General features: G+C 36.5%; 2 protein-coding genes across 2 annotated transcripts; both read left to right on the top strand.

The window, feature by feature from the left end:
- The first annotated feature begins 1,297 nt into the window (after positions 1 to 1,297).
- Positions 1,298 to 3,106, top strand: LOC125938209 (beta-defensin 110-like). Its single transcript, XM_049653215.1, has 2 exons — positions 1,298 to 1,306; positions 2,975 to 3,106. The coding sequence occupies exons 1-2, from the start codon at positions 1,298 to 1,300 to the stop codon at positions 3,104 to 3,106; spliced, it is 141 nt and encodes a 46-aa protein (XP_049509172.1).
- Positions 3,107 to 21,831: 18,725 nt separating this feature from the next.
- Positions 21,832 to 22,930, top strand: DEFB113 (defensin beta 113). Its single transcript, XM_049653796.1, has 2 exons — positions 21,832 to 21,927; positions 22,709 to 22,930. Exons 1-2 carry the CDS (start codon positions 21,865 to 21,867, stop codon positions 22,928 to 22,930), a joined length of 285 nt encoding a protein of 94 aa, XP_049509753.1. The 5' UTR covers positions 21,832 to 21,864.
- Positions 22,931 to 23,530: the final 600 nt, after the last annotated feature.

Here is a 23,530-nt window from a genome sequence, read left to right as displayed (position 1 = left end):
GGCTGTCAGCAAAGAGCCCAATGCGGGGTTTGAACTCACCAGCCTTTGAGCTGTGAGATCATGACCTAAGCCACCCAGGTGCCTCCTTATTTCTTTTTCTCTCTCTCTCTCTCTTTTTTTTTTAATGTTTCCTCTTTCTTTCTTTCTTTCTTTCTTTCTTTCTTTCTTTCTTCTTTCTTTCTTTTTACAGTTACAGCATCACATCCTCAAACACCAATGTCCAGAGGTCTGTGTCTCATTTTTTTAATATGAAATTTATTGTCAAATTGGTGAAATAAGTCATACAGAGAAGGACAGATTCCATATGTTTTCACTCCTATGTGGATCCTGAGAAACTTAACAGAAGACCATGGGGGAGGGGAAGGAAAAAAAATGGTTAGAGAGGGAGGGAGCCAAAACATAAGAGACTCCCCTTCCTACTTTCAACTCAGCCTTGCTATATGCATCATGAAGTAAATAGAGAAGTCATCTGCAGAGAAGTTATTTGCTAGGAGATGGGGAGATATATGCCAGATATTTCACCCAGGAGGAAGAACACCCACCCCGCCCCAGAGCATGGGAAAAATAACATTTAACAAACTGTGGGGAGGCCATTGAGCTTTTAACCACTGGTTCCCAACAGAGATTTCTCTATCCATGTGTATGCAGGATTTGTTATGGGGCTGGGGTCCACAATAGACGTACACCATATTTGTAGCACTTCACTCTTGCCCAGATGATCAGAAACCTGTCCAAACTATATAGCCCTTATCCATCCTCCAACTAGTGTTTACATATGTCTCTTATCAGGAAAATTAGTCATCATAGACTCATTTCTCCAGTGATATTAAAATGTGCAGAGATATTTATAGATAAAAGAGATGCTATGCATCCTTCCTCCGAACAGTCATTCATTTTTATTTTTATGTGGTTATCAATGAGTTTAAGTCACCTCACATAGCTATGCACTCATGGATAATATTTGTATGGCACTGTACAGTTTATAACATATTACATAACCAATTTTCACAAAAACGCGATGAGGTTGTGTTATTTTCTTTTATAATGTTCACATCACAGAGCTGTGACTCTAAAATGACATATTATTTGCAAATAAGTAAGAAGTGATGGAAGCAATTTTGTAACGCAAACCTTTTATTTCCAGATCATGCACTTCTATAGGTGTTTTCATGATTTAAAACATTTATATTCTTTAAAATAATAAATTAAAAACAACAGTAGTATATTTTCATGTTACTAATGATCACTATAAACCCATATTTCTCTTTTCTGAATTTAACATATCTTAAAAGTCAACATGGATGTTGTGGGTTGACAAGATATTAGGGTCTCAGGAATGTTGATTAGCTTAAAAAGTACCTATCCCAGCAAAAGTTTTAAAAAAAAGTAAAATGCAACCATGCATATGTACTTCTCTACTTTTAGTTGTATCAAATATGGGTCTGAAGGAACTTTAGATTTCACCAAAATTTACCGGTGACCAGGGGTCTGTCATCATAAATTAGCTTCCCATTCCCAAAGGAAATACATATATTCACATGTCAAAACCTTCCTGACACTCTCTTGCACTTTACACGTAACTTCCTTTCCTTTTCTACTAACTTTATTGACAACAATAAAGTTAGTCCATTTGAAGTATCTTCTACATTCGCTGCATTTGAGCTTTCTGACTAAATCCCAACCAAATGCTTAGAGAATACTAGGTACTCAAACACCTGCCCCATAGAAATGAAACACCATTCTGAATTTCATTTTGGTTTTATGCAGACAATTAGGTTCTATGAGTTAACATTATATAATGTTAATCTAAATTCTATTCAGTTTATTCTCTAAATTTTAATAAAATTATTTTGCTTTGTTTTTCCTGACACACACATGGAAAATTTAATATTCAAAATATATTTGCAATAGCCATGTTTATTATATTCCATCATGCAGATAGGTGGAAAGACTTATCCAAGATAAGTAAATACTATGATAAAATTGGGGGGGTGGGCAGAAATAAGCCTGACACACAAGTCTCTTTTTTCTAAAGGCATTAGTTGCAGTACAATAGAATCATTAAGAAAAATAAAATCCTAAGTAACTAAAATATTTGCTTCCATTTACTATAGTTTAATGTGTGAACCCAAAGCTGTGAGTTTGGAATCTCAGGATATCTTTCTTTTGCATTGTCTTAGATGACACAGCAAACTAAAAGATTAACATGAGGATTCTCTTTTTACTAAATACTAAATGTATATCAAAACTGTGTTTCTGTGTGCACATCTAATATGGTGTTGTTTCCTCAATAAATTATCAGTAAGTATCTCCATGTCTACTGTATTACAATTATCAGGATATACTGGGTAGGAGATAACAAAGAATCAGAAGAAGTCATAACTGTCACATGTGGTTGACATATTGGCCACAAGAATAAAAATATCATGACACATGTTTAAGAAAAATACATGTAATTAAGTACTTAATTATGTTATTCATTCATTATTACTATAGACTGGTGAAAGGGATATATTCATTTGCTCTAATATAACGAAAGAAGATTTCAATTAAGAGTAAGATCTGGAATGGAGAAGAAAGCATTGAACAAATGATACTGTGAAGAGGCAGTCAGAGTAAGCTTAAAAAATTGAAAAAAAAACCATGAAAATAAAAATGATAGGTTTTTAAAGAACTACAAACCTCATCTTAATGAAAGCATGGGAGAGCAAATCTGGTGTTAATAAAATAAGAAAAAAAGATAGGAAGGTGAGTACTGATATGGGCTGAAAGATAAGGACAGTAAGATGTTTGTAGCTCAGTCTCTTTCTGCAACAACTGCTAAATTGTGCTATAACACTACCTAGCATACCAGACTCTCCATCTCCCACATGCATGATCTCATGACCAAAACAGACTTTTTGTCTTCCCTAGGTAACAAGACTCCCAAGTGAAAAATGAGGTTGATGACTTTAGATGTCTTTCTTGATTGCAGCCAGAAGTAACTGAGCCAATGTATAGATTTGAAAGATGCAAAAAATTGAAAGGAATATGTAAAACATTTTGTAATGATCATGAGTATGATTACGGATACTGCATTAAATGGAGAAATCAGTGCTGCATATGAACTCTGGAAAACAGAAGTACTATTGAGCATCGAAGTCTGGAACAGAGATTCATCTTACCGACGCGAGAGTGGGTAGAAAGAAAACGTTTGCAACGTTTAATAGAAGCATTCCCTTTTAAATCTTCAGTACCACTGTTTACATAAATAAAAATAATTTAGTTTGTATTCTATTTATTTCCCACTTTCTTTGAATTTCAGATGGATGAATGTATTAATTAAACAGAGGATCAGACTCTAATTGTGCTTATAATCCCATTATGGACATGTTGCCAACCAGATATTCATGCTACTTATCTGAGTTGCTCTGTTTCATTTCTAAATATATGTATAGGACTTTATTGCCAGTTTTACTATGAAAATCATGGTTATCTTCATAGATGCTTTCTTCCACACCAAAAATCTCCGTATGTAGTTTTAAATCTTTCTTAAAAGCAAATGCATGTTTTCTCTCTTTCAAATGTGAACCCTTCCAATCTTGGCTTACTTACTGATTTTTCATATGCATTTAACCAATTCCTATGAGGTGACAATTTGAGATGACACACTTTAGTAGTAGTTCCCTCAGGAAAAAACAAAACAAAACAAAACAAAACAAAACAAAACAGTTCCCTCAGTAGGCCAATGAAATACTATTCATGACACTGAAGAGGGATAAATATTAAGGTTTTTGAGAACAGCTTCCCTCTTATCCATGCAATCATTTAATCAAATGAAATCCCACAAGGAAGCTCAGTAATAACAATTCTTGTTCCAACAATTTAGGACTATGTTTGGCCAGCTCAGTCGGCTGCTCCTAAAGAATATGTCAGATTGAAGGAATCTTTAATTTTGTTGGAGAAGGAACTGGAATGCCACAAGCAATGTAGAGCTGCAGGGCAGCTCAGTAAGTTGATGAATGAACTTGACCAACTGCTCAGAACACCTATCTCCAAGGTCCACCATGAAATCTAGCAGGATTAGTTTTATCTAAAAGGGCGATGTTAGAGAAGTTTAGGTATCAGAAAATTTCACTTTTCAAAAGCAGAGCCCATGACTTTGCAGCTGATACACACATGGGATAACTTGGGGAATATCAGGGTGAGCCTAGGAAAGATAAAGACATTGAAAGGAACGACTGTGTGGTAGCAAAAATGAGGGCTCCCCTGGCCACCCTGAAGATCATATTATTTGCCCTAGAGATCCTCACTGAGCAGAGGGCGGCTTTTGTATTTCCAGAAATTGTGCTGCTGTGGGGCATTTAGTGAGAAGGTGGCATTTAGTGTAACAGGAGGTTATTATTGTAACATACACCTTTGTGCTTACAACTGTTTAGGCTACTCTACCTGACATAGTTAAGTTATAATGTATACATATATTCATACATAGTGATACATATTATGACTTCATTTAATCAAGACACAATGGATGTCTGGACTGTTATGTCTAGAAAAATACTATTGTTTTTGTGAAAGTACAGTATTCTTTCTGACTACTAGCTCTTTGAAGATAACACTAAGAATTGAACTTTTCCCATACTTAGTAAGCCCTGAGAGGTGAGAATTTTCTGTCCTTTCATTTTAACAACATATGATATGAAAAGGAATGTTTTTTTATCTTATTTTTTTTAGAGAGAGAGAGAGCACATGAGTGGGGGAGAGTGGCAGAGGAAGAGAGAGAGAATCTTAAGCAGGCTCCACTCAGCGTGAAGCCTGACATGGCACTTGATCTCATGACCCTGGGATCATGACTTTGTGTGACAATCAAGAGTGGGATGCTCAACTGACTGAGCCTCCTAAGCAACCTAAGAGGGAAAGTATTTTAATTCTTTTCTACTAAGAAATTTTCTACCATGCAATGTTTTTTTTTCTCTCTTTTTTTTGATAACATTGGTCCATAAGGTCAGAATTCCATGAGGTAATGTAGAAATGTTTATATGAATATTTATACTGCTGAATTGTAGAAATAATTACTTTGTATCTTGAATTATAATACTCTAGACATCAAAGGACCATTAGATTAATACCATAACTACCACTCAGCAACATTTATTTATATTCTACTGTTGCTGGACACTACCTAGTTGGAGAAAATTTTAGATATAATTTTTAGCACCATATACTTCTCCATGGTGATAGCTTACAGATAGAAAAAATTCAATTTACCTGTTCTTTTTCTTTATTATTGCTTTATTATCGGTAGACTAATTTGTACTAATTGGACATTTTCTTCTGCATACTTCAGAAATATCATGTCCACTAGTGACCTGAGTATTATGTGTACTACCCTTCTAAATGTAAGCGAAACTGATTTTGTGAGTACTGAATGTGATACTTTGTAGGAGAGCTACTTCTTAGTAACATTTTTTAATCTAAGAGATATACCTCCAAATTGGTTGTGTTATCAGACATGCCTCTCCTGAACTGTTTAAGTACTGTACATAAATAAAAGTGTTTAAGTAATTTTTTACTTGAATTTTTTATTGTGATTCATGATTTATACTTCTTAATATGTGCCCTAATATACCACCACTTCCTTGAAAATTCTCTGGTATATGTTCAATAAATAGCTGTTAAATGAGTATTTCCGGAGAAGCACTGATTTTTCTGTCAAATGATCCTGAATTCTGTCTTTTTTTTTTTTTTTTTACTAGTAACAATATTTAACTGATTCAAGTTCCTTAGGTAAGTTTTCTCATCATGTTGAATCTCATTTTCCTAACCTGTAGTGGGGAGGGTTTCCTCTCTAAGCATCCTCTTATGTTTACCTATTTATGATTCTGTGATTTGTTTTTAATGTTATCCTTAATTGTGTCCATAGTTTTGTCTTTTTCAGATTTGTGATTCCATTTAAAAAATCACTTCTAAGGAAACAACTACACTTTTTTTTCTAAATTATGTAGTTCAGATAGAAAACCTAGAAATGGACACACAACTATATGGCCAACTACTCTTTGACCAAGCAGGAAAGAATATCCGTTGGATATTCAACAAATAGTGATGGGAAAACTGGACACTGACATGCAGAAGAATGAAACTGGACCACTTTCTTACATTTTTATACACAAAAATATATTCAAAATGGATGAAATACCTAGAAGTGAGACAGGAAACTATCAAAATCCTAGAGGAACAGTGGCAGTAACCTCCTTGACCTCGGTCATAGTGACTTCTTACTAGACACTTTATCAGAGGCAAGGGAAACAAAAGCAAACATGAATTATTGAGACCTCATCAAGATAAAAGCTTCTGCACAGCAAAAGAAACAACCAATAAAACTAAAAGGCAACTGACAGAATGGGAGAAAATATTTGCAAATGACATGTCTGATAAAGGGTTAGGTCCCAAAATCTATAAAGAACTTATGAAACTCAACACCGCACCCCCCCCAAAAAAAAACAAAAACAAAACAAATAATCTAGTTAAGAAATGGGCAGAAGACATGAATAAACATTTTTCCAAAGAAGGCATCCAGATGTCTCACAGACACATGTAAAGATGCTCAACATCACTCATCCTCAGGGAAATGCAAATCAAAACCATGATGAAATATCACGTCACACTTGTCAGAATGGCTAAAATTAACAACAGAGGAAACAACAGGTATTGGTGAGGATGCAGAGAAAGAGGAGCCCTCTTGCACTTTTGGTGGAGATGCAAACTGGTGCAGCTACTCTGGAAAACAGTATGGAGATTCCTCAAAAAGTTAAAACCAGAACTACCCTATGATCCAGCAACTACACTAGTAGGTGTTGATCCAAAGGATACAAAAATACTGATTTGAAGTGACACATGCACACTGATATTTATAGTAGTGTTAACAATAGTCAAATTATGGGAAGATCCCAAATGTCTATTGACTGGTGGATGGAAAAACTGTGGTACATATACACAATGGAATATTACCTAGCCATCAAAAAGAATGAAATCTTGACATTTGCAACAACGTGAATGGAGCTAAAGTGTATTATGCTGAGTGCAATAAGCCAGTCAGAGAAAGACAAATACCATATGTGGAATTTAAGAAATGAAACAGATAAACAGAGGGCAAAAAAAAAAAAAAGAGAGAGAGAGAGAGAGAGAGAGAGGCAAACCATAAAACGGACAACTAAAGCGAAAAAACTGAGGGTTGCTGGAGGGAGGTGGGTGGGGGATGAGTTAATTGGGTGATGGGCATTAAGGAGGGCACTTGTGATAAACACTGGGTGTTATATGTAAGTGATGAATCACTAAATTCTACACCAGAAACTGGTGACACTATGTGTTAACTAACTAGAATTTAAATAAAAACTTGAAACTGAAATGAATAAATAAATATAAATTATATAGTTCAGGGATTTGGGAGTCTAATCTAAATCTAAGCTAATCTAAAAAGAGTAGCTATGTAACGAAAAGGAGGGATTCAGTGCTCTAAAGGATGAAGCACCAACAACTGTGGGTCATATATACATACACATATATATACACACACATATAAGAATGGTATAGGGTGATAAAAAAAAACATATGCTTTGATTCTCTACCCTCACACACACATACACAGATGTAAATACACAAGCCTGCCTAGATTCAGGTCACATTTTGGCAACTATGAATTTTTTTTTAATGTTGTATAAGAAAACCAGTATCTCTTTCTTCCTGATAGCAATTCAGTGGGCATGACTCTCAAAAACTCTATATTTTCATTTCCTCTACTTGCTGATTTTTCCAAATAATGGCCTAGAGAGACTGCACGGTGATCAAAAGTCCTTCACTGCCACAGAAAGCAAAGCATTTTAGTAACTCTCTACCTTTGGCTGCCAGGCTGGGGCTGGTGTCATGCAGGGTGCTTTCACAGAGATCTTCAAAACCAACCATTATACCTTGCACAGTTTCACCATGGTTCTCTTTGAACTTCCGCTTTACCGCAAAGTATTTCTTCACTGCCGTAATGTATATATCAGCCTTAGGATACTCACTGGCAATTTGAGCCTAAATTATTTATTATGAGATGCCAATGTTGTAACATATAATAAGAAATTATATTCTTGGGCATATTAATCATTTTTCTTGGCCTGACAAGTTCTCATTTACATGGGAAGCCAAGCTGTAAGGAATTTTCCTTTGATAAGAAAAGTCCAAAGTTAGACCCCTTTTCTTATCTTTTTCGGGAATGTTTCATGTAAAGGTCCTGGCTTTTAAATAGATCGCCTTTCCACATTCATGCTTGAGACTTCACATCATTGGGCAAAACAATACTTCGAATATTAAAAAAGAAAAAAACCCTCAGAGATTTCTGGTTCTGGTACAAGGGAAGCCAGAGAGGGAATTCAGAACCCTTACTGAATAGCCATAAGTTTTAGACAAAGTGCAATTTTAAAATTGTTATTACTTGTGTTCATCAGAATGAGCTAACTCGATATACCAGACAAAAGAGGAAACCAAAAGCTAGAGCGACAAAGGCCAGAGGTGAGGCAGCCCAATGTAGGGTGGAGGCAGGGAAAGTCCAAGGAACCCAGCAAAGGTCTTGCTCTTCTACAACTAGGTTATGAGAGACATGGTCACAGTTCTATGCAAGGCAGAGAATTGGAAAAAAAAACACTGTTTATGATAGTGACATGAAATGTTATAGTTGTCACACTGAGGATGTGTAGGAAATGAAGAATGTATAGATACCCCATTTGGGGAACTTGAAAAATGAGTCATTAAGCTGGTCAGGAGAAGAAGAGCCTAGACTTTAGCCGGAGCAGCAGTGGTAGCAATAGAAGCAGTGGGGACAGGTGATCCCCTGATCTGAGAAGATGACAGGTACAAAATCACTGAAACAGCAATGACTGTCAGGGCCATGAACACACAGCAGAGTAGTAAGTCAACTCACAACGTGGTGAAGATTGACGAGCCACTTCAAAGGAGAACATAATTGGACATCAAACAGAATGCAAAAGCCACAGAAGGACCCTGTGGAGGACAGAGGAGACCTGTGGGCTGATGTCCCAAAGTAGAATGTCTATGACTCAGAGACAGGTTATCCAACAAATATCACCCACGTAGTTCCAATTTCCACAAGTAACTATGCTAGCTGGGAAGATAGTTTAAAAAACAAGGGAAATTAAGTTTTTTCAATGAAAACTGGAGATTCAGAGATCAAACACTTAAAACCACTACCCAGCAGACTTCCAGGGAATCAATAACAAACTTAACATCCTTGAAAACCACTAAGCTTTGGATGACACAATGAAGGTTCTCTTTAGTTTTTCTGAAGTATGTTGGGGGAGTTTTCCAGCTGTCGTCCTCCTTGGTAAGCCACAGATTTGATAATCTTCTAAGATTCAGTAAACGAAACTGTGAGCCACATGGATGAACTATAAATATGGATATGTCTCTTTTCCCAAACTCTAGAGAGCTTCATATATATATATATATATATATATATATATATATATATATATATAATCTCATTGTTTCTTGCTTTAAGAAACCACACCTTCCATGGGAATTTATTTCTAACATTTTCTTCTTTTTGGCACACATTTCTGCATATAAAAATAACAACCAAAAAAAGGGCGTCCTTGAAGTTCTATCCAGGTGACTATATATGAACCAAGTAATAGGGCTGATAAAGAATCCAGGATTAATTCAGAAGGACAGGGCTAAATTTGTGACTGAGAACATTAGGATTGAAAGAGTTGGGAGCTAGCTCTAAGATTATCGTCAAACAGTAATCCTTTAACTTTTAATATCTTTAACCTTCACCTGATATAGAAACTTAAATTTAAATCACTATTTTATTTTCACTGGTAATATATCTCCTCCACTACCAACTCTTGTTAAAGGCTTTCCTTTGCATATTATAAGAAAAAAATCTGAAGAAATCTGTACCCTTCTCTAATTGATTTTTTTTCCCCACTCTGAACTGCTACTCACCTCACTGACTGGAGGGGAGAGAGTAACTGGAGAATTTCATTTTCCTTAAAACTGTGTAACCAAAGCCCATGTTTATATTTCTGCACCTGTTTCAACTTCCACTACAATAAAACATACACTGATGATGGATGAAACAATTGTCATTGCACCAGTGTACCTCTGCTCTCCCATTATCACTGCACCCTGCGGAGCTCTCTTCACAGGACACCTGTGTGAGAGAGGACCTGAAGCACAATCCTGCTGAGTGAGTGCCTGCTTAGACATGTGCACAAGGGCCTCCTTACTCAGGGTGCTCCACAGACCAAGGGCATTTATAGCATGAGAGAGCTTGTAAGTAATGGAACATCTCTGCCCTGTCCCATATCTGCTGACATAGAACCTACTTTCCCATGAGAACCCAGGGTATTCACATGCACATTTGAGTTCAAGAGACACAATCCTAACAGCACGCTAGAATTGCATCCATCTACCAGTTAAGCTCTATGTTATTCCGCCCCCTCTCTTCCTCCTTTTTCTTCTCCCTCCCTTGCCCCTGAAGCATTTATTCTCATCTTTCAACTAACCTGCAATTTCTCTGTGGTGGAATCTTTGTTTTTTTGGTTTGTTTTTTTTTCCCAGCGTGTTAGATGGCAACATTGTTGGAGGATATCCGTGTCCCCTCAAGTGTACAGGTATCATGAGATAAAAGGAACACTTTCTGCTCTAAACTCCCACATATAACATGTTGTCGGATTGTTCCTTAAGGAAGCACAGGGAGTTCAACCCAAGGCAACCAGAAGCGAGGAGGAGAGGACAGACATTTACCAATGATCAGTGATCTGGCAAGAGGTTAAAATGCCAGGCACAGGCTCTCCTTATCTGTGGTCAGATCTTAGATGTAGGAGTTTCGGCAGGTTCCCAGAGAGGATAACTGAGTAAAACCGTGGGAGGAGTAAAGTGCAGGGAGAACAATGGAGAGGCAGCTGATGAGACCTTCATCTAAGCCACCATCTTTTCCCTCACAGACCACTGAAGTAGTCTCCAAACTTACTTCCCTCCCTACCCTCGCTCCTGCTCCCTTCCAAACAGTTCTATGAGCCAAAGTGAACTCATAAACTCTTAAATGGCTTCCATCAAACATATAATAAAATCCACCATTTCACTGTGGCCTAAAAAGCCGGATGAGACTGATCGCCTCCCACTCCCTGACCTCCCCTGCTACTGGTCACGCCATCCCTCACCAAGCGCTAGGTCATTGGCCTGCATTTTGTTCCTTACTCACCTTATGCTGTCAGGAATATCTAACTTCGTGTCTCTGCAAGGGACCCCCTTTGTAGGCCACCCTCTTTTCAGGGCAGTAGAATTCATCGTTGACCATTTATTACAGTGTCTCTCTTGATAGTCTCTCTCTCTTAACACTCTTAAATTTGAGAAGAGCAATTCAATCTGAAAATTAAGTCCCAGGTATGGCTGTGACCAGGCTTATCTTGCCTAGTGATTTCTTTGAGTCTTGAGTTGTACCAATGAATAGTAAAAACTCAGTAACTTTTTTTTTTAATATACCTTATTGTCAAATTGGCTAACATACAGGGTTTAAAGTGTGTTCTTGGTTTTTGGAGTAGATTCATCACTTACATACAATACCCATCCCAACAAAAGCCCTCCTCAGTGCCCAGTGTTCATCCCAACAAGTGCCCTTCTCAATGCCCACCACCCATTTTCCTCCCTCCCTTGCCCTTTCTCCCATCAACCCTCAGTTTATTCTCTGTATTTAAGAGTCTCTTACAGTTTGCCTTCCTCCCTCTCTGTTTGTAACTATTTTTCCCCTTTCCTTCCCCCACAGTCTCTGTTAAGTTTCTCCAGATCCACATATGAGTGAAAACATATGATATCTGTCCTTCTCTGACTTATTTCACTCAGGATAATACCTTCCAGTTCCATCCACATTGCTGCAAATGGCATGATTTCATTCTTTCTCATTGCCAAGTAGTATTCCATTGTACATATAAACCACATCTTTATCCATTCATCAGTTGGTAGACATTTAGGCTCTTTCCATAATTTGGCTATTGTTGAAAGTATTGTTATAAACATTGGAGTACACGTGCCCCTATGCATCAGCATTCTTGTATCCCTTGGATAAATTCCTAGTAGTGCTATTGCTGGGTCATAGGGTAGTTCTATTTTTAATTTTTTGAGGGACCTTCACACTATTTTCCAGAGTGGCTGCACCAGTTTGCAGTCCCACCAACAGTGCGAGAGGGTTCCCATTTCCTCACATCCTTGCCAGCATTTGTAGTTTCCTGAGTTGTTAATTTTAGCCACTCTGACCAGTGTGAAGTGGTTTTGATTTGTATTTCCCTGATTATGAGAACTTTGTAACTTTTAAAGTTATTAATAAGTATCTTCTTTGTCAGGTTTGTGCATTATGTCATTTAACATGCAGTAGAAGTCAATAAGTTTGACTTATACTTGATATTAAAACACCATCTTATAGATAAGGAAACTGGATCTCAAAAAAGATCACTTAATAAAAGCATGCTTGAGGTTCAACTCCAGGTTTTGCTAATGTCAGAGAATAGGATCGTTCTACTCTGAAGATCAGTCAGTCTAGTCCAGGGGTCCTGATGGAGGTGATTTGTCAGGGGTATGGATGACCAGAAGTAGAGAACTGTATACCAGAGAAATACTTTATAAATCTTATTTCTTAATTTCTGAGAGTCTGTGGACCACTTTCCAAGGGATGTGAGCATATGGATGACAGCTTTCTATATTCTTCAGTTTGGTTTCAGCTCCTAAAATGCATTCTTACTGTGTGACCTCATATTAGTTTGCTGTGGAGCACAGTAAAACATAGAGGGTCAGAGAGCAAAGGGAAGAGGCATTAATTTAGGTCAGATCAAGTACTCATATTTGTCATTTATCCTCACATTACCTATACAGGTGACTATTTTTATTCCAATACCCCTAATAAAGTTAGACTCAGAATGGAAACACCCCTTTGCACAAGGGCCGCATGGCCAGAAAGTAGTAAAGTGTCATCCTCACTGAGGTCTGTCCACAGTATTACACAGCCTCAACAGAGGGTTTGGACATGCCCACTGAAGGGTCTTCATGTTTTCCTGGGCTTGGTGGGGAGAGAACCATGCTTCATTCTGCATTCCAGAAAGGACGTAAGTAGAGCGAAGGCCATGATGAGACTGATTGTACAAAGGGAAGAGATGATATAGATGAGTTTACTGTGACAAGAGGTGAGTGTGGCAAAATCAGGGGTATGATGGGGCACCTACGTGGCTCAGTTGGTTAAGCGTCCAACTCTTAGTTTTGGCTCAGGTCAGGATTTCACGTTTTCATGAGTTCAAGCCCCACATTAGGATCTGCACTGGCAGCACAGAGCTGCTTGATATTTTCTCTCTCCCTTGTTCTCTGCCCTTCCTCCAGTTGCACTAAACTTAAAAAAAAATTTAAGAAATAATAAATCGGTAGCATCAGACCTGCCTAAGCATAGGAAAGGTTTGAGGGGATTCATTTAAAAGTGCAAATTTCTGAACTATACCCCTGAATAACAGAATGAGACTATTCAGGAGTGGTGCCCAAGAATGTGTGGTTTTTTTTTTTGTTTGTTTTGCTTTGTTTTGTTTTTTGTTTTGTTTTAAATAAGGAGGCCTCGGAGCGCCTGGGTGGCTCTGTCGGGTAAGTGTCCGACTTCAGCTCAGGTCATGATCTCACGGTCCCTGAGTTTGAGCCCCGCGTTGGGCTCTGTGCGGACAGCTCAGAGCCTGGAGCCTGCTTTGGATTCTGTGCCTCCCTCTCTCTCTGACCCTCCCCTGTTCATGCTATGTCTCTCTCTGTCTCAAAAATAAATAAACCTTAAACAAAAATTAAAAAAAAATAAATAAGGAGGCCTTTCTATATATATATATATATATATATATATATATATATATATATAATTTATTTATTTATTTAATGTTTTATTTATTTAATTTTGACGGAGAGAGAGAGAGATGGGTAAGGGACAGAGAGAGAGGGGGACAGAGGATTGGAAGCGGGCTCTGTGCTGACAGCAGCGAGACTGATGTGGGTCTCACGAACTGTGAGATCATGACTTGAGCCAAAGTTGGATGCTTAACCAACTGAGCCACCCAGGTGCCCCTTTTCTTTCTTTCCTGTTATTATTCCAATGATTCTAAAAATTATGATGTTCAGAGAACCACTGATTCAGCTAATTCTTCTGCTCTTCCTGGTCATGAATTCACCATTTATTTTTAGTCAGTCATCTACCATTTACTAAAGGTTAATAGCTTTAGTTCCATGCTATAAAAGGAGACATAAAGAAATTAAAGAAACTCAGTATTGCCTTTTCAGAGATTTGTTCATTCACAAATTCATTGATTCTAGTGTAGCAGGTAAGAAGACCTTGGGTTCAAGAATCAGACTGCTTTAGAGTCTAATGTCACCAATGGTTAATTATTAGCACAGGGACTTTAACAGGATACTAAATGAATGCCTCTGAGCCTCGTTTGCCTCATTGTGCAATGATGATAACACAACTACTTCATAAGGTTGTTGTTGTGTTTAACTGAGATAATAAATGTAAAACATTCAGGTATTATATTTAGCAAGTGTTCAACACATATTCACTATTACTTATTGGGCATCTATTAAGAAAGAAACCTTTTGTTAAATGTAAATCATAAAATAGAAAGTGGAGTTGTAAAGGATACCCTTTGTGTATAGTCTACCATTTTTTCCAGAAAATCTCTCTCATGGCTCTCCTTTATACAAGCTGTATGTGGAAGGGTAAATCACAATTAATTTTTCAAGCTTAGGAAGACAGAACATTAGTTTATTTTCCCCTCATCATCTTCCATACCCACAAAAAGGGAAAGAAATGGATAAAAACTCTGTGAATTGGTTTTTCATCTCTTAGGATTAGAAACTGAACTGTGAGGGTGCCTGGATGGCTCAGTCAGCTAAACATCCGACTTCGGATTAGGTCATGATCTCACAGTTTGTGGGTTCGAGCCCCGCATCGGACTCTGGGCTGACAGCTCAGAGCCTGGAGCCTGCTTCAGATTCTGTGTCTCCTTCTCTCTGCCCCTCCCCTGCTCATACACTCTCTCTCTCTCTCTCAAAAATAAACATTAAAAACAATTTTTTAAAAGAAACTGAACTGTGTATTCTGACATTAACTTTCTCAGAAGTGCCATTTTCTAATTTTTTTTAGATAAATGATAGACATTGCAATAGCTACTATAATTGTATCTCAATCTCCATTCAGCCAGTATGTATTAAATGACTCTTCTATCCTAAACTTCACTGTATAGCTGTCAAAATCCCTATGCTCATGAAATTTACATTCCATGGGAAAAGATATTTGCAAATGACACATCGGACAAAGGGCTAGTATCCAAAATCTATAAAGAGCTCATCAAACTCCACACCCGAAAAACAAATAACCCAGTGAAGAAATGGGCAGAAAACATGAATAGACACTTCTCTAAAGAAGACATCCGGATGGCCAACAGGCACATGAAAAGATGTTCAACGTTGCTCCTTATCAGGGAAATACAAATCAAAACCACACTCAGATATCACCTCACGCCAGTCAGAGTGGCCAAAATGAAGAAATCAGGAGACTATAGATGCTGGAGAGGATGTGGAGAAACAGGAACCCTCTTGCACTGTTGGTGGGAATGCAAATTGGTGCAGCCGCTCTGGAAAGCAGTGTGGAGGTTCCTCAGAAAATTAAAAATAGACCTACCCTATGACCCAGCAATAGCACTGCTAGGAATTTATCCAAGGGATACAGGAGTACTGATGCATAGGGGCACCTGTACCCCAATGTTTATAGCGGCACTCTCAACAATAGCCAAATTATGGAAAGAGCCTAAATGTCCATCAACTGATGAATGGATAAAGAAATTGTGGTTTATATACACAATGGAATACTACGTGGCAATGAGAAAAAATGAAATATGGCCTTTTGTAGCAACATGGATGGAACTGGAGAGTGTGATGCTAAGTGAAATAAGCCATACAGAGAAAGACAGATACCATATGGTTTCACTCTTATGTGGATCCTGAGAAACATAACAGAAACCCATGGGGGAGGGGAAGGAAAAAAAAAAAAAAAAAGAGGTTAGAGTGGGAGAGAGCCAAAGCATAAGAGACTGTTAAAAACTGAGAACAAATTGAGGGTTGATGGGGGGTGGGAGGGAGGGCAGGGTGGGTGGGTGATGGGTATTGAGGAGGGCACCTTTTGGGATGAGCACTGGGTGTTGTATGGAAACCAATTTGACAGTAAATTTCATATATTAAAAAATAAAAAAAAATAAAAAAAAAAAAGAAATTTACATTCCAGTGTGAAGTAGCAGTTAATAATAATAAGAGCAGTAATAGTAATAATACTCATACCATACTATAGGAGTAAATAATTAGAAAAGCCATTAATGAACCAAGCTAATTTCAAATAAAGGCAAATGAGGAACACCAAAAAAAATTGGAATAAAGTAAGGGTCACTATTATTAGATTAGACACCAAAAAAGCTTTCAAAATCTCTGATAAGATGACATGAGCAGCAGAGACAAGAATAAGACAAATCAACTGTGATTCTGGGTAAAAGGGCAAAGGACTTGAAAGATGTGATGGAAATGCTTGATAATGAGTCCTGAATATCACATATCAATACATAAAATACACACACACACACACACACACACACACACACACATCAAAAATCCTTCTGAAGAAAGAATAGTACAGTTGAGTGAGTTTAAAGTAACATGTATTCAGTGAGGAGATAAGTCTTCATCTGAGTAAAATTAGAATTGACACAGAGAAGTGGATCACATGCAAAACATGTGAAATGAATATTAATGACTCTTGAATTTATAACCCATAACTTAAAATTCACTCAGATGTAAGAAGATGAGGCAAATAATAACATGTATCACAGTAGATAATCAATACTCTATTTTCAAAATTAAAATGTAAAACTTTGATCACTACACTAATTTCCTTGTAGCAGGATTCTCGCACAGAGAGTCATGACACTGAGGCTTTTCTTTCCAGGAAGCAACTTTATTCCTGCTGGCACTGCTCAGTTGGATTCGCACCCAAAAAACAGAGCTGAATGCCACGTGGTGTAGTTTTTATATGTATTTTCTACTTCTTTGTCTCTCATATATGGTAACACACACAAACATGTAGTCTGATTAAGTGGTCTCATGTTATAAGTTCATGAAGGATGTTGTCATGTATGTGCATAGCCAGGTTATCTTGAGGTTTTTTTTTTTCTTTTTTTTTTTCTTTTTTTTCCCCTGGGGTGGAGACCCTACCACATCCTTAGTGTGAGATAGCTCACTGATATATAATACCAGAAAGTAATAAGCACATTCTGACAGTTACAGAATGCCGTTGGTCTATAACCATTAAATTCAGTGATGGTCTAATAAACACATATTAAGAGGAGGCATCACTAACAATAAGAAATATATTTTCATTAAGCAAGTATTGCTTAAACACCTTAAGCATTGTTTAAGCAATGGTTACTGGAAACAGTTTCAGGTTAATATTTCTAAATCATATATGTGGTCATTTTTTTGAAAGATGATTCTTGAGTAATGGGGTAGTACAAAAAATGTTTGGTAAACTATAAATTTGTCCTCTAGATCAAGACAGAGCATACAAGCCAACAGATACTGGATAGCATTATCTCATGAGACCATATATTCTAATAGTTACCTTTAAGGTTGCCTGAAAATTTAAAGTTTAAGACTCTTAACAATAGAGAACAAACTGATGGTTACCAGAGGAGGGGGGGATGGCTATATAGGCAATGGGGATTAAGGAGTGCACTGGTTGTGATGAACACCAGGTGATATATGCAAGTAATGAATCACTACATTGTACACCTGAAACTATTATTGCACTGTATGTTAACTAACTGGAATTTGAATAAAAACGTAAAAATGAATAAATAAATAAAATTTATACCGTTGCCTTTCACAGCCATTTATGGCTTACTATAGAACAATAGCTGCAAGTTGCACCAGAGTTCTGCATGAGAACTTGTTTTTGACTCATCCTCGGTGAGAATTCATGACAGGCCATGGTCTCCTCTACTCCTTAAAATGTCAAGGGAGACTCGGATTTGGTTGGAAAGATAGTTGCTGGGATGAAAGGAAAGACCAGTTTCTGCTATTCTCCAACGTTTCTCTAGATTCTCCTAAAAATAATCTCCCATGAGTGTTTTCTCTACAAAGTTCCTGCATAATAATAATGGTTTAGAGTGTGGGCTCTAAAAGTAGACCATTTTCAATTTCATTCTGACAACTTTACTAGTTAGTGGTTGACTTTGGATAAGTTCCTTAAGTCTCTATGTGCCAGTTTCCTTGTATCTGAAAATGGGGCTAAAGATTATTCCTACTTTCTAGGGCTTTCATGATATTTAAACACACTCTGCTTATCAATTACACAGAAAAGTGCCTTGCACATAATAAGCATTTAATAGATGTTTTCAAAGTGCAGCAGGATCAGACAGGACAGAGAGGCTAAGCTTCTGGGACTCATGGCTTCTCAATGTATGAACCATCAGTAATTAATACAGCTGGCATAAGAGCTTTTTATAGTGGAAAGATGTAGAAAATGTAGCAGAAGATCCAGCCACTGACTAAGCAATCTTTTGGTTTTTAGTAATTTAATTCTCCTTGTCCTCATCTGTAAAGAGGTTTTATGATTCTTACCAATTTGAAAATTTCCAAAAGTGCCAATCAATCTGCCCACTAGTGTATAAAATTAAGCTTTGAAGCCATCAGTGAAATGAAATATAGAATTTTGGGGGTTGGTGGCAAAATAATTCATGGTGTCTGGTAGTGAAGAACCAAGAATGGAAATGGCATCATAGTTTTCCAATGAAAGAGACCTTAGTGCTGTTTTAGGCTCTTATTTCCTGGAATGTGAAAGCTAAGCCTCAGTGCCAGAGCAACAAATCAAGGCTTTATGCAGAGTGGTATAAAGTGCCAAGTTTTTATTGCAAACTCCTGTAGGAAAATAGCATTTCATTTTTATTTTCTCTTGACCTGCTCTCTTCTTAACATCATACACTTTTCTAGCATTCTCAACACATAGGCCTTGGCCTGGAAATGCTCCTTTGGTGAGCACATATCAACATCAAATCCCTAAAGCCTAGCCACATGCTTTTCACCAAGAACCTACAACTTCAAGGGTCCTGATCTGTGGCTTTGAAACATATAATTATTAGCTTTAATCATCTAACCTTGTAAAAAAAAAAAAAAGTAAAGACATTTTCTCATCTAAGAATCCAAAATTCTTACTTAAGAGAAAGTATGTTGGAGTTACTCATCTTACCGTTTGGTTCATATACCTCAGGTCAATTCTCTCCCCCTTAAAAAAATAAAATAAAATAAAAATAATAAAATAAAAAAATCATAACCCGTCTGTTATCTTCTCTTTTTCTTAATCACTACTTGCAATCCCATTTTTGACTTTTTCTCCATACTTTGTCTCTGTCTTTCTCCCTAAAAACAATTTTTTTTTATTAGTAGAAATCTAGAATCTGGATCTGTCTCAAATAAAGACCTACAACATTTATTTTAAGCAATAAATCAATATGTTCTCTCCTATGCATCTAGTTTGGTTCTACTTCTATTACTTCCTTGCTAGAATTGAGACAAGAATCATTCAGATCCTTGTCTTTGTTTTGTGTGATTCACATGTCATTAGGTACAATGGCACATTTCAACAAAGAGAGAAAAGAAGACTATCCAATCTATAAGAGTTTGGCTGATGTCCAGCCTGATAGGAGTGGCTTACTTTAGACGGATGGAATGGACACAGCTATAATGTATGAGCTAGGTCATCTTCTTATTCATGCCATCACTATGCTAATGTGTTTTCATATTTCATTATTTTTTTTATTCTATTTTTCACATCTGTTAGTTAGTTCTGCTTATATACAATAGGTCCTAGTAAATCTCCAGCAGTTTAAAGTGTCCTTTTTTGAGAAGGAAATCTTGTCATTTGCAACTACATGGATGGAACTGGAGGGTTTTAGGCTAAGTGAAATTAGTCAGTCAGAGAAAGACAAATATCATATGACTTCACTCATATGATTACTTTAATAAAAACAGATGAACATAAGGGAAGGGAAGCAAAAATAATACAAAAACAGGGAGGGGGACAAAATATGAGACTCTTAAATATGTAGAACAAACAGTGTTGCTGGAGGAGTTATGGGAGGGGGGATGGGCTAAATGGGTAAGGGGCATTAAGGAATCTGCTCCTGAAATCATTGTTACACTATTGTTGTACTAACTTGGATGTAAATTAAAAAAATAAATGAATTATTAAAAAATAGAAAAACAGTAATTGAAGAAAAATAAATAAATAAATAAGTAAATAAATAAATAAATAAATAAGGTGTCTTTTTTGGTGTGTTTAGTAAGAAGATATTAAGAAAATAGATTTTCCATGATGTATCCGTAAATATATAAGCACCTTTTGGTAAGAAATGAAGCAGAGAATTAACAAACTAGATTACTTTTAAAACCCAGATTATAGACTATCCTTATAATTTGTTTTTCCCCAATGACAGAGAGAGTTAGAACATAAATCATTAAGTTGTAAGGATATATCTTTTTGGATTTTCACATCCAGCCAAAGTATTTATATGTATATGTAACTTATCTTATAAAGGTCATATTTAATTCTTACCTTAAACCTCTAAATATAACTGGTTTTACCAATCCAGGCTTCAAAGAGAGAATCTTGAGGTTCAGTTAGTGAATATTGGTCTCAAATCTATAGCTAGTAAACAGAAGAGCCAGGAGCCAGGATTATTTCTGTCTCTAAATCCAGGGCTTTTTCAACTTTTAGCACACTGCTTTCCCCTATGAATGACGAAGCCCTATGAATAAGTTACTACATGTAAGGAATTATTATTCTTATAGAATCACTATGGTAATTTTTAATGTAATAGTGCTAAAACTATGTTATAGAACTATTTTCTTTTTATAGAAAAATTGCATCCCAGAAACTGTCTGGGGTAGGCCATGTATACAGAGAATAACTTCACATGATAAACACCCTTTTACTTACTCAGTTATGAGAGTGGAAAAGTGAGTATAGACGCTGGCATCACATTAGCTTAGAGTCCACCTGTGCTTTACCAGCCACTACGTGTCTGATTTGAAGCACTTACATAACCCCTTTGTGCCTTAACTGGAAAACAAGAAGTTCCTATGTCATAGAATTTGTCATGAAGATTAAGCTACTTACTTAATCTATATAAAATGCTAGAACACTGTATGCCTGGCACATAATAGACACTCAAAAAAGCATGGGACTGAAAATATAGGTAAGGTTGATTATATACTTTCAAATAAAAAATTTAGGGGCACCTCGGTGACTCAGTCAGTTAAGTAGCCAACTCTTGATTTCAGTTCAGGTCATGATCTCACGGTTGTGAGATTGAGCTCCATGTCAGGCTTTGCACTGACAGCACAAAGCCTGCTTGGGATTTTCTCCCTTCCTGTCTCTCTGCCCCTCCCCTGCTCTCTCTGTGTCTCTCAAAATAAAAAAAAATAAACATTTAAAAAAATTAAAATGACTTTCACCCTACTATTTCTTGTATAACTGAAAATGAGTTCACATTTGGCTCGTTGAGGTCATAACAGATCTAAGTCCACTATTTTGTTTGTTGCTATTACACAATACATGAATATGTGCTCAATCTTGAAAGGCAGCATTAATCAGAATGGTAATCACTCTGAGAAGGCTATAAAAACAAGAGTTCATCTATCTTTTATCAAAGAATAGCACAACCCTCAGACATTTTGACGTCTACCTCAACTTCACCAAAGTAACAATCAACAATGAAGATACTTTGTATTTTCCTGACCTTTGTCTTCACTGTGTCCTGTGGTCCATCAGGTAATATTTGCTAATAGGGAAAAGGAGGGAAGAACAAAATGCTTTTTTATAAATGCTTTACTCTGGCAAGAAAAGAAAAAAAAAAACAAGTAAATTGTTAGGAGATTCCACAAGAACTTAAAATGCAATTGACTCTCTTTTGCATGAAAGAAGAAATGAGTGGAACTGACAGTTGAGAGGATAAAGGCAAAAAAAAAAAAAGAAAAGAAAAAAGAAAAAAGAAAGAAAAGAAAGAAAAGAAAAGAAAAGAAAAAGAAAAAAGAAAAAAGAAAAATTCCCAAGATGTAGAATTAAGAATTAAATGTTTGTTATTTTGTTTGATGAGACTATGACTTCTTACACGCTTCCTACTGCCTTCTCTTTTTAAATGTAATTTAATGAACTAATACGATAGCTGTTGTCAAATTAAGCTTTCTACAACTGGTCCAGTAACTTGTGGGAGAGAGGGGATGTTGGAGGTGGATGGCTATTTAGAACACAAAACAGGTAGACTATTTTTTCCACATCCCTTTCACTTTACTCTTGAGGAAGCATGCGCAGATTAGATATTTAATGATATTCTATTTTTTTAAAAGCTAGGCAAAAGAAATATTGTTGGATAAATATTCATATTGTAAAAATGTGTAGGGGATAAAATCTATCTTTTTAATACAGTTGTCTGGACATGATTTTAGAAACAAGATGGTTTCATTCTATACTTGAAACAGCTTTATTTATCTATCCAGCTATCTATGCAAGGGGATTAAATTTGTATTTATGATCATAGATACTTTTTCTTAGTTTCACAGAAAAAAAACAAAAGAAGATGTAGACAGAAAAAGAGAATGTTACCTTGTCCGTGGTGCCTGCAAGACTTCATGCAACAGTTGGGAATACATATATAATTACTGCAATACTGAGCCCTGCTGTGTTGTACGGGACTACCAAAAGCCAGTCACTAAACACATCACTACTAGTTCATACAGAGTAAATGATAAGTCCACTATACCACACAAAATTAAATTGTAACACCACTATTAATAAAAATGAACTTTCTTACTTTTTTGAATCTATTTTCACGTGAGTGTCTTTTGGCTTTCTGGATTACACAACTATATCATGGCAGCTAGTAAGTTCAATGTTAGGTTAGTACAAGAGGAATAAAGAGGGGTAGCCTGTTTTTTAAAACTGGCTGAAGTTCTTCTCTATCCACATGACAAATGCCTTGCATCTTTCATACTTCTATTTATCTCTGGTGTGTTTATTTACCCTGTGCAGTAGCCTAGTTATTTCCCATGATCTTTTAGGTGTCAGTCATCAGTCATGATTTATGCTACTTTTTCATAATTGTAGCAAAAATGTGCTTGAGTCTCTAGACACAAAGTCATAAATACCTTAACACATAAAAAGGCAGTATTAGTAGTATAATTATGAGTAAGAACAATCAAACAAAACTCAATAGGGAGTAAAATGTGATGAGAATAAAAGGAAGTTAAAAACATTGTTTAAAGCATTTTTTTTTCTTACCATAAAGTGTTAAAAAAAATTTGGAAGAATACAAAAATGTCTGAAGAAAACAAAGAAAAACCGTTTCTAATTCTAGAGCTAACCTTGTATCATAATTAATTC

This window comes from Panthera uncia (assembly GCF_023721935.1).
Source record: "Panthera uncia isolate 11264 chromosome B2 unlocalized genomic scaffold, Puncia_PCG_1.0 HiC_scaffold_24, whole genome shotgun sequence".
In the NCBI taxonomy this organism is placed as follows: domain Eukaryota; kingdom Metazoa; phylum Chordata; class Mammalia; order Carnivora; family Felidae; genus Panthera; species Panthera uncia.
This window is presented reverse-complemented; position numbering and strand designations above follow the sequence as displayed.

Excerpts from the sequence above, each read along its gene's own strand:
- DEFB113 (XM_049653796.1), top strand. The coding sequence starts at position 21,865 with ATGAAGATACTTTGTATTTTCCTGACCTTTGTCTTCACTGTGTCCTGT. Across the intron at positions 21,928-22,708 it reads CCTGTGGTCCATCAGGTAAT|AGAAAAAAAACAAAAGAAGA; the intron begins ATTTGCTAATAG and ends TCTTAGTTTCAC.